The sequence below is a fragment of the Orycteropus afer genome, unplaced genomic scaffold, assembly GCF_000298275.1.
Source record: "Orycteropus afer afer isolate SDZICR_OR568_19922 unplaced genomic scaffold, OryAfe1.0 scaffold00067, whole genome shotgun sequence".
Taxonomy (NCBI): domain Eukaryota; kingdom Metazoa; phylum Chordata; class Mammalia; order Tubulidentata; family Orycteropodidae; genus Orycteropus; species Orycteropus afer.
Genome location: NW_006921654.1, coordinates 6,212,763 through 6,225,234, shown reverse-complemented (window position 1 = coordinate 6,225,234; position 12,472 = coordinate 6,212,763). Strand labels below are relative to the sequence as shown.

The window sequence follows — 12,472 nt, the reverse complement described above, 5'->3', positions numbered from 1 at the left end:
CATCAACCTATGGTGAGCTGATTTTTGACAAAGGGCTGAAACCCATTACATGTGGAAGAGATGGTCTCTTTAACAAATGGTGCGGGCAAAACTGGATATACATTTGCAGAAAAATGAAATAAGACCTGTACCTCACACCATGCACAAAAACTAACTCAAGATGGATCAAAGACTTAAATATGAAACCTAAAACTATAAAGTTCCTTGAGGAAAAAAATAGGTGCAAATTTAGGAGTCCTAATTTATGGCATAAATAAACTGTCAAGCATAACCCAAAATGCATAAATAGCAGAAGAGAAACTAGATGAATGAGACCTTCTAAAAATTAAATTTTTATGTGCTTCCAAAGACTTCTCCAGAAGAGTAAAAAGAGAACCTACAGATCGGGAAAAAATTTTCAACAACGACATATCTGCCAAGGGACTTAGCTCTAAAATTTATAGAAAACTCCAACACCTCAACAACAAAAAGACAGATAATCCAATTCAAAAATGGGCAGAAGACATGAATAGACACTTCACCAAACAGGATATTCAGGCAGCGAACAAACACATGAAGAAATGTTCACAATCATTAGTCATCAGAGGAATGAAAATCAAAACAACAATGAGATACCGTCTCGCCCCAGCACTAATAATAGCAAAGTTCAACAAGACAGAAAATAACAAATGCTGGTGAGGATGTGGAGAGATTGGGACTCTCATACACTGCTGGTGGGACTGTGAAACAATACAATCACTTTGGAAAGTAGTATGGTGATTCCTTAAAAAGTTGAATTAGAAATACTATTTGATCCATCAATCCCATTACTAGGTATATATCCTAAAGAAGTGAAAGCTAGGACAGCAACAGACATATATGCAAATTCAAGTTCATTGCAACACTATTTACAATAGCAAAAGAATGGAAACAACCTAGGTGCCCATCAACAAAAGAATGGATAACCAAACTGTGGTACACACACACAATGGAATACTATACAACCCTAAAGAATAATGCAGAATCTGCAAAACACCACATAACGTGGATGAACTTGGAGGATGTTATGCTGAGTGAAATATGACAATCATAGAAGGACAAATACTGTATTAGTTCATTATTGTAAAAGTCAAGGAAAAGTTTATATTTGGAAGGAAACTTTCTATGTTGGTTACCAGGGGTGGGAAAGGAGAAGGGAAGGAACACTGCAAAAATTAAAAATTAAAAAAAAAAAAAGGAAGATCCTCAATGAGATGGAGTGACACAGTGGCTGCAACAATGGGCTCAAACAGCAACAATTACGAGGACGGCGCAGGACCAGGCAGCGTTTCTGTCTGTTGTACACAAGGTCGCTCTGGGTCGGAATCAACTCAATGGCAGCACCTAACCACAGCGACAATTTGTCTGGATCTCCTAAAGCTGTAAATAAGCTGGGTGGGGATTGTAGGCCCATTAATTAGAAGGATCACTGGAGAAATCTCAGAGATCAGAAAGCTGAAAGCCTGCCGTTCTCACTACTACCCAGCCATGCTAACGGCACTCCCCAGTTGGGCAGCTGACACTCTCTAGGCCCTGAGAGAGCCCACAAAGTACAGAAGCTCTCCCAGTCATCTAAGTGACGGGTGGGCACCTGGAAACCTGTCTGAACTGAAGAAGTAGTGGGGGGCAGCCTCTCCAGACCTGCACACGGGCCAAGCCACGTTCCAAATGCTCCAGGGAAAAATACTGTTCAAACTCTACCTTAGAAAAGTGTCTTAGCCTCCGGCAGGATGAGGGAGGGGAAGAGACTCCCTGGGCTGCTTGATCTACCAGAAAGAGAAGAGGTTTTTCAGAGCCTGGAGTTTTCCAGCTGCCTGGAAACAGGAAGCGCCCAATCCCCAAGAACAGTAACCCTCACACACACCCTACATAAAGACATGTTGAGCCATTAGCCCTAATTGCCTGTGACTGACACCGAGTGAAACCGGCCTTCCAGGCTTTTGCTCAGCGGAAAGAAAACAAACAGCTCACATGGGACACAGGCAGCCATTTTCTCGCCCTCTGCCAACACGATTCTGCTCTGTTCCCACCAAATTATAGCATACAGAGATGAAATCAGAAACTAAACAGAGGTCTTTCGAGTAGTCCTTACCATGTACTAAAGAGAAAAGACATCTCTGTAAGGAGTAATTGGACACAAGCATTTGGTTATTAGTTTTTTCACAAAAATAAAAAAAAATACACAAAAAAACTTTTCAGAATGGTCTCTCCACACCCAACTCTCTGCATGTTTATGGTATTAAGAATATCTGCTTTATAAAAAACGCCAACATCATATCAAAAAGACAAACAATCCAATTAAAAAATGGGCAGAAGATATGAACTGACACTTCACCAAAGAAGATATTCAGGTGGCCAACAAACACAAGAAGAAACATTTGTGATCATTAGCCATTAGAGAGATGCAAATCAAAACAACGGTGAGAAACAATCTTGCCCCAACACTAACAGCAAAGTTCAAGAAGACAGAAAATAACAAATGCTGACGAGGATGTGCAGAGACTGGGATTCTCATACACTGCTGGTGGGGCTGTAAAATGATACAACCACTGTGGAAAGCGGTAGGTTAAAAATAGAAAAAGTTGGAAATAAAAATACCATTTGATCCAGCAATCCCATTACTAAGTATATATCCTAAAGATGTGATAGCCAGGACACGAACAGATACATGCGTACCTGTGTTCACTGCAGCACTATTCACAATAGCAAAGAGATGGAAACAACCTAAGTGCCCATCAGTGGAGAAATGGATAACCAAACTGTGTTACATACACACTATGGAATACTATGCAACACTAAAGAATAGTGTAGAATCTGCAAAACACCACATAACATAGATGAAGTGAAGTAAGTTGATCATGGAAGGATAAATACTGTATTAGTCCACTACTGTAAAAAGTCAAGGAAAGATTTACACATGGAAGGAAATTTTCTTTGTTGATAACCAGGGATGGGAAGGAAGGGGAGAGAAAACTGCTACACAGGTTTAAAAAAGAAAAAGTGTATGTATAGATATAGATATCCCCAAGACTACTATTGGATACCAGGTATAGGAGGGACAGGGAAAGGGGAAGCTTCGGTTTGTGGGGCACTGAGGTTGTGCTAGTGGTGGTGGTGGTGGAATATTTTAGAGAAGGAGAGGAATAATGGGGGGGACAGCATGAAAAATGCCATCAATGCCCCTGAGCTGTACATGAGGAAGCTGGGATGTTCATGAATGTCTTGTTGGGTACATTTTTACCACAATAAAAGTAACATTTCAAAAATCTGGGGAAAAAAGAAGAAGATTTGCAACACTTTTCATTCCTTAAATGTATTTAATTAAGAGAGATGCATGAGGTAAATGCTAGACATCCAATATGGCATGTATGTGGTAAAAATTGCATGTTCCTACAGATTCAGGGTTTTTGTTTTAAAAATCGGGTTTTCTAAAGTGAATTAAGAACAATACAGCATATTATACATCAAGCAAGACATGATCTTATTCATCTGTTCCTTCTCCTTTCTGAGCACTCCACACCAAGCAAACATCGGCCAGATGGTGACTGCAGAGACATGGACTCTGGCTTCGCAGGTACAACTGATAACCCAGAGGGACAGCGAGACCACCCTGGGATTGGCCCTGACTAAAATGGGTGTTGCTGAGTCAGCTCTTCACTGGTGGTTGCTGCTGTGTGCCACAGAGTTGATTCCAACTCATAACCATCCTGTATGACAGAGTGGAACTGCTCCACAGGGTGTCCTAGGCTGTGTTTGTTGTTGTTGTTGTTGTTATGTGCCGTCGAGTCGGCCCCGACTCATAGCGACCCCTCCTTGGGTTTCCGAGGCAGTATCACTACGGAAGTAGGATTGCCCAACCTTCCTTCCGAGGAGTGGCTGGTGGGTTTGAACCGCCAGCCGTCTGGTTAGCCGGCAAGTGTCTTAGCCACTATGCTACCAGAGCTCCCTGTTTAGGGGAATGCAAATCAAAAGCACAACGAGGTATCACCTCACACCCACTAGGAACACTATGATTTAAAAAATGGAAAACAATAGGTGTTGGCAAGAATGTGGAAAAACTGGGACCCTCATCCATTGCTGGTGGGACTGTGAAATGGTACAGCTGCTGTGGGAAACAGTTTGGCTGTTGTTGTTGTTGTTGTTGTATACGATCCAGCAATTCCATGCCTGGGCAGATAACCCAAAGAGTTGAAAACAGGAACACGTGTACGCCAGTGTTCACTGAAGCTCTATGCACAAAAGCCAAAAGATGGAAATAACTTCAATGTCGATCAACAGATAAATGGATGGACAACATGTGGTACAGACATACAATGGAGTACTCTTCAGCCATAAAGAGAATGAACTCCTGATACCTGCTGCAGTGTGGATGGACCTCGAAAACAGTGTGCTGAATGAAATAAGGCAGTCACGAAGCAGCAAATACTGGATGATTCCACTTCTATGAACTATCGTGCTGTTGTTGCTCCTAATTGCTGATAGTTGGAAATTCCACGTATAACAGATACAATGCTACAAAGTCCCACGATGTATAGTGACCAAAGTTTACTAGTGGTTACCAGTGGCAGGTAAGCAGGAGGGGAAAAGGGGACCCGTTGTTTAGGGGACACAGAACTTCTGTTAAGGGTGACAGAAAAATTTGGAAACGGATAGTGGTGATGGTTGAACAATGTGACATGATGACTGTAACTAATGCCACTGAATTTTACATGTAAAGAAATGTTGAAATGGAAAATGTTTAGTTACATATATATTTACCACAATTTTTAAAATGTATATGAAGCACACATTTAAGGCGGAAAAAAAAAAGAGGAAGAGGATTTCACTGTCCAGTTCAGAAGTCAACCCCTCCTGATAATTCCTTTACAACCACTTCAAAGATGTCATTCACCAGGTGCAACACCCATCATCCACTGGGTGCTTGACATACACCCCCTTATTTGAGCTTCTCAGTTTCCTGGAGAGACATGGATGATCACTGTCTCCATGCTGAAGACGAGGACATGGGCTCAGATTCACTAATACGCTCAGTCAATGTCATAGAGCATGCAGCAGGAATTCAAACCGAGATCTATTTGACTCAAAGTCCATGCTCTTAATCTCCATTCACCATACAGCCAAACCTGATCTTCCCTTTGGCTTACTGGAGCCAATCTTTTTATGATCCAGGGTCTTTACCATAAGATTTAATTGTGAACTAAAGAATGGCAAGAAAACTAGCAGCCCGTGTCAACATCAGACCTGGCTGATGATGGACGACACAGAGTAATCAGAGCGTAGAGTCTACGTCTTCCATAGGCAGATAAGATACAATTCAACAGAGAAAAGCTGGTTTCTAGACAGGATCTATGCACACACCCTCCAATGATTCAGGAAGGCAAAAATGAGCTCCTTGTTCCATAAAAGCCACACTCAAGGAGTCAAGCTATCCATTTCAACTCACGGTGTAAGGTAGTATTGATTTTGTCGGAGATATTTAGATTCGTTTTAAGATTTATGTAGAACAAGCAGTTCTCCCACACCTCCCTGGCTCCTAGCACGCAGTCTCCCCACCCCCCAGGGACTGCTGGTTAATAAACAACCATGTGGTTTCTGGCCCTTGAAGGAGTCTCAGTCTTTGGGGAGGAAAAGTGCTGCTGTGGGGCAGGCGGCCACTTACCCAGCAGGCAGCGCATCAGGGGCCTGGGTGGGCGCCGGGAGCTGCTGAGTGCCCGAGGTGCCTGGCTCCTCTCCTTCAGCTGGCGTGGCCGGAGCAGGGAGAGAGGCTGCGTTGGGGTTTGGGGTCACACTTGACACTGCAGCAGGTGGGGATGTCACACCAACAACGGAAGATTCCTCAGGGTCGGTGGCTGCAGTGGGTTCATCGTTCACTGAAAGTGCAGAAGTTGTATTTTACAGATCAACTCGGAATTCTGTTCACGTTTGCTAGGTTGCTCTCTTGTGCTGACACACCACCTATAATGTTATCACACGTGCACTGGGTGACCGCAAAAGGTTTTACAATACGGAACCTAGGAAATTACAGCAAGCCAGTCATGCCTGCTCGAAGAAAATCGGGGATAAATCTGAAACAAATATATTAAATATGACCTCCTTTATAAAAATTTATCAAGTTTTTATAACATACTATGGTTACATTTACTCCTATACAAGAGTAGCAGGAAAGATGAAGATAACAGGGAATTTTTGTTTGTTTGTTTGTTTTGCTTAATGGAGCAGGCCAAGGCCAAGTTTACAGGGTCATATACTTTTCTTTAAATCTGTCAGTTGTCTACTAGGCAAGAACAACATCTTCCTTCAAAAAGCTCCATACACAAAAAGAGGCAGAACACTTCCAAAAATGTGTTGATTCTTTTAGACTCATGCTCAAAGCAGGAAGAAAGGAGTATTATTCTAGATGAAAAAGATGGGGCTCAGAAGCAAAGGGACTTGTCTCCAAGGTAACAAGGGACAGAAGTGAAACAAGCTAGTTGCCCAGTTCCCTTATGTCTCCTTTTCTTCATTTCTCTGATGGACACATATGTTCACAAGGACCACGAGGCACTGCCGTATCCTCTAGATCAGAAAGAGTCACACAACATTTTGAAGAATTATAATTCTTTGAAACAGATAAGCCATACACAGAGGATTTTCTACACATGGGCTTGCGTACGTGTACATGTATACTAGAACCCTCAGTCATCTTTTAGCCTCACTTTCCTAATGCAAAATTCTTCTTGTAGTTTCCTTAACAAATGATTACCCAGCTGCTTGAACACTTCTTCTGACAGAAAGCTCCCGGCAGAGCCTTTCTGTTGTTGAACAGCTGTAATAGTCAGGGAGTTTTTGATTATGTTAGGCTGAGTTCCACTTGCTGGTCTTAGTTTCCCATCCCCATACCAAAGCAATGCAAAGTAAGTATCTGGCTACCCTGTTTCTCATTAGCCATCTCTTTTCCAGTGAAAAGGCCTACTACCATTTTTCCAGCACTTCTTGAATGCCCCATTTCCGGCCACCTCTGTCCTTCCCAAGTATCTGGCTGCCCTCTTCTAGGTATCATCTTCTGCTGCTTCAAAATAATCCTGTCAGGAAGTGAACATAATAATTCAGATGCCACCAGGCCAGCAGAGTCAGATCACCATATAAATGGCAATAAAAATATACTAGCTACCCTTGGAAGAGATGCTCCATGACCTACTTCCAAAACTCAGCCAACGGAAAGCCCATCAATTACAATATTGAATCCTCAGCCGATCCAGGGGGTGGCACAGGATCCAGCAGCCTTTCATTCCACTGTCCACAGGGTCTCCACGAGTCGGGGCTCAAGTCCAAGGCAGGTAACAACAAGTTAACATTCGTGGAACACTTAGTGTGGGCCAGACAAGGTGCAAGTACTTTTCATGGATTATCGCATTTAAGCCTCACACATAACCCCCCAATAAGTACAATTAATATCTCCCGTTTTACAGTTGAGCAAACTGAGTCTCAAAGAGGTTAATAACGTGCCCAAGGTCACAGAGCAGATACTTCACAACGCTCCTGTCTGCTATGAGTCACGACCAACTCAACAGCAATGAGTTTTAACGGACGATCTGTCTCCAGAGCCTGAACCATCTCCCTACACTTGACTCCTCCCTCTGCACGTGCTCTAACGCAAGGCAAGATTACCATCACTTTGAAGCAACCACATGACCCAGTTGGCTAACATGAGATTGGCCATCAGCTGAAACTAAAATTTCTTCACAAGATGTGATGTCAAGCTTGATCTTACCAAATGATATGAGTCTGAGGCCAGGGACTCCCTACAATTTACTCATGTGCTTTCTCCTCTGTGTAAGAAATATTGTCTGGCACAAAAGTAACTTGTTTAAAAAAATGACTAACTCCTGGACAATTGATGTTTCCCCAAGATAAATGCAATATTTTATATTTATATTACTATTCTATCTCATCTACTTTAGTAAAGCACAACAGATGTCAATTCTCTTTGGGCAAATCTATAAATTTAACTCAATTCCAATTTTAAAAAAATACAATCATGACTTTTTTGAGAGCTAGATAAATTCATTCTAAAATGTATAAGAAACTATATATACAAGAATGGCTATGAAAATTCTAAAGAGTATATAGGGAAACTAGTTCTCTAAGTTATTAAAATATACTACAAAGCTACAACAATTAAAATAATGTGGTACCGCTGCATTAATAAAGAAAATTCAGAAGTAGAATTTAATATACATACCAATTTAATATTTGTCCAAACCCACTGCCATCAAGTCAATTCTAACTCAGAGAGACCCTGTAGGAAAGAGAAGCATTGCCCCACAGGGTTTCTAGGACAGTAATTCTTTATGGAAGCAGACTGCCACATCTTTCTCCTACTGGCATATGACAAAGATGGCATTTTAAATGGATTATTCCAATAAATAGTGCTGGGACAACTGGGTAGTACGTTAGGAAAAGAATTAGGTTGTACTCGTACCTCATTCTCTACATCAAAATAAATTCCAGATGGATCAGAAATGTTGAAATAAAAAAAGGGAACTGTAAAGGAACTAAAGAAAACACGGAAGAATATTTTCATAATCTTAAAGTGAAGAAGACTTTCTTGAAGTACCACATGAAATCGAAGAGCCACAAAAGATTGAATTCAACCAGATTAAAATTAAAAATTTCTACATAGCAGAAAAAAACAAAACACCATAAGCAAAGTCAAAAGAAAAAACAACAAACTGGGAAACACGATACCAACTCATATTACAGATCAATGACTAATTCCTTTATTACAGATCAATGACTAATTTCCTTCTTATGAAAAAGAACACCTACAAATCAACATGAAAAAGACAAAAATATGAACAAACACCTAACAGTAAAGGGAAATATAAATTACTTTTAAACACTTTTAAACTCAAATTCAATTATGATACAAGAAATGTAATTTAAGGCTATAATAACATATTTTAAAATCTATCAGAATGACAAGGATGAAAATATTTAATCACACATTGGTAAGAGTGTAAGAAAAAACAGGCACTTTCACATATTGCTGGTGGGAGTAGAAAGTGCTGTAAGTCTTTAGAGAACAGTTTGGTAATATCAAAAATTCAAATGCAATCATCTGGGAGTAAGGAGAAGTGGGAAGAAGAGAGGTGGACGGGCCTAGAGATGACATTAAAATGGCTGTCAGTCTGTGATAGCTGCAGCTGAGTGATCGGTTCTTTTAATATTTTTAAAATTTTTCATATATATTCAATTTTTGTGGCACAGATGGAGAAGGCACATAAGTCTGATTGTCTGTCTTTTGTCATGTTAGCCACCACTGATGATTAGTGTTCTAAATCCATTAATTCAAGGGGTTTACAAAACAGTAATATTCTACTTCTATCATGCCTTCTTCATTTATTAGCTAGAACAGGTCTATCAAGAGAAACGCCCCCTCATCAACTATATGACTACGTTGAGGTTCAGGAGTTTTCGTGGTTTGGTTTTGTTTTAAAGGCGTGAGAAATGCTTGATTCCCTTTTATTTAGCAGTTTTCAGAATAATGAGTTGATTTCTCCACATCCTTCAAAAATGGAAAATGAAATTGTTTAAAAATCATTATAAACTTAGACCTAGACAGATTTAAAATACTTCCATGCATTGTGATTCCTGTTCTTATCGACACAAAAGTTGTACCCTCTTTGGCTGGTGCTAGTGGAGGAGGGGAGCTCCTCAGGTTGGCCTCAGGCTCTAGGGAAACTTTCTAAGATAATTACTTTATAGCGGGAAACTTCAGGGCAACGTATGTATTTTGCTAGTATTTGTGTATGTAAATGTTTTCAAAGGATATATATGTATAATCAAAGAATACCTTTAGAAGAATCACAAGAAACTAGGAACAGTGGCTGCCTCAGGGGGAGAGACTGAGGCTGGGAGATTGGAACAGGAAGATTTTTTTTTTTTTTTTGACACTGTTTAAGCTTTTATACATGACTGTTTTTAGAGTGCCTATATACTACCAAGGAGTTCTGGTGGCATAGTGGGTAAGGCATTTGACTGCTAACCAGAAAGTAGGTGGTTCAAACCCACCAGCTGCTCCACAGAAGATGAGGCAATCTATTTCCATTAAGACTGACAGGCTTGGAAACCCAACGAGGGTCCCTATAAGTCAAAATCCACTTGATGGCTATGTGTTTGGTTTTTGTCCTACATACTACTCACTACTCACTAAAAATAATTACTATGAGACTGTTGGCCAAGCACAGGACAAAAGCAGGGCCCCGGGGCATGCCAGTCCACACTCTGTGGACCCGATGGCTCACGTAGCAGCGATTCTACTGAGAAGGGTTCTCACCAGAACTGTATCCATCCACAGGACTGTCTGGGAGTCTTTGATCCACCAGGGGAGCTCATCTGTTTCAGAGTGGAGGGCTACACCTTGAGCTCAGATGTGGACAGAGAAGAATGTGAAAGCTGGAAAGCCTAGTCTTGATAAAGTTTTTGTTTCCGTGCTTACCCCTCCTGCCCTCAGAGACCGTTTATGTAATCGTGCACGTTATGTGTGCGTCCGTGTCTATGTGTACATACAGAACATGAGCATATGAAAGAACCTCAGAGGTAAATTCACCCCATCACAGCTTACAGTCAGAAGAAACTACAGTTCAGACAGTCATGGCCCAAAGTCACCCTGGTAAACCAGTGACAGGGCACCACATTCAAATCAGCATGTGGCTTAAGAAGAGAGAAAAGCTGCCTCTTCAGAGACAAGAGTTACAACTTCACCATATCTTAAAGAACTGCTGAATTTTACATCTTATCTTCTTCAATATGGCCTATGTCCTCTAACCAGCAATTCTAATTATTTGAGTTTCATAACTCATCTCCTCATTTTTGGCTACTGCAGCTCTCCCCCTCCACTTGTGCCTCCATCTCTGCTCAGTCAGCCCCCTTCCTGGGTGCCCTCCACAGCCTGCAGCCCGCAGTGACTCCTCCTCTTCCTTTTTCCCTCTTACTACCACTTAGCTAGGAGCTCTGGTAGCATAGTGGCTAAGACACTTGCCTGCTAACCAGACAGCTGGCGGTTCAAACCCACCAGCCACTCCTCGGAGGGAAGGCTGGGCAATCCTACTTCCATAGTGATACTGCCTCGGAAACCCAAGGAGGGGTCGCTATGAGTCGGGTTTGACTCGATGGCACATAACAACAACAACAACGCTTAGCTGGCAGTGCATTTGCAACTTCTCTTTTGAAAACAGATTATAGGGCAGGGGTCTAATCTTACACTGCGTTACATCGTCCACAACACTTGGCAGAAATAGCATTTGATAAATATTTGTTCAACAAAGACTTGCTAAATAAATCTAATAATCTAGCAAAAGAAACATATCTAAAACAAAACCACCTGAAATTTCTGCAACACTATCATTTACAAAGCAGTTTCCTTTCTTTTTCTTTTTAATAAATTTTTATTTTGGAATAATTTTGGATTTATAAAAAAGTTACAAAGGTACTACAAAGACAATGTGCCCTTTATCCAGTTTCTCCTAATAGTGCTGTGTTACCAAACCATGACACATTTGTCAAAACTAAAAAAAAAAAAAATAATAACAGTAGCACATTACTGTTCACTAAACTCCAGAGTTTTTCAGATGTCACCAGCTTTTCTACTAATGTCCTCTTTCATTCTAGGATCCAAGTCAGGACCCCCCCACTGCCTTCAACAAGTTCACTTTCGTGAGCTCATTTCCCCTCCCAATGTCCTATGAGGAAGAATTTTATTATTCCCATTTTCCTGCAGAGAATACTGAGGTACCACTAAGAGAGTGGTTCAACACAGTAAGTAAGATGCAGAAACAGTCCTCAGATCCAGAACATCACAGGGTAAAAACAACTGTGTGTGTTCGGAATGGGGGTGCGGACAGGAGGGACGAAGATGGCTTTCTAACAGAAAGAAGACCTGGTACCAAGAAGAGAGGGTAAATGGGCTAAGTAGGTAAAACGGCAGTTGAATGGCCTCTGGTTTCTGCAACTGTAGCAATTTTACAGGGTTCACTCTGTGATGTTGGTTAAACTCCCCAACTTTACAAATCAGATATTCATTCGGGATTAGGACATACTCCAGTCACCGTTAGCCAAAAAAAAAAAAAAAAAAAGCTCAGGAATTGAAAACACTGTGTGTTCCAAGATCTATAGGTGTGTGTGGTGGAGCACAGGCTATTAGTGAACACAAAGGTCTTTTCAGCCCTTACACTCAGGCACGTAGCAAGCAATCAACAACAAAAGCAGCTCTTTACACTGAAGATAAGCTGGTAATATGTTCCATACTAAAGCAAGCCATTAAAGAAGTCATTCTCTCTCACAGGTGAAACCCAAGCAACTGTGCTGCCAACGCAGTGGAGCAGTCAGCTCTTCACAAGAGCAACCAAAACCAGTAAATAACAATGGTGACACAGGATGCGTGAGGGATCGATCTGTCCGTCCACCCACCCAC

The 12,472-nt window shown here is 41.2% G+C and overlaps 1 protein-coding gene across 1 annotated transcript in view; it reads right to left on the bottom strand.

The window, feature by feature from the left end:
• The window catches only part of WWP2 (WW domain containing E3 ubiquitin protein ligase 2), a 151,986-nt gene that overhangs the window by 60,084 nt on the left and 79,430 nt on the right, over positions 1-12,472 (bottom strand). The window contains exon 7 of the mRNA XM_007940315.2: positions 5,678-5,888. Within this exon, the coding sequence (XP_007938506.1) occupies positions 5,678-5,888 (211 nt within the window). The remainder of the gene's footprint in view (positions 1-5,677; positions 5,889-12,472) is intronic.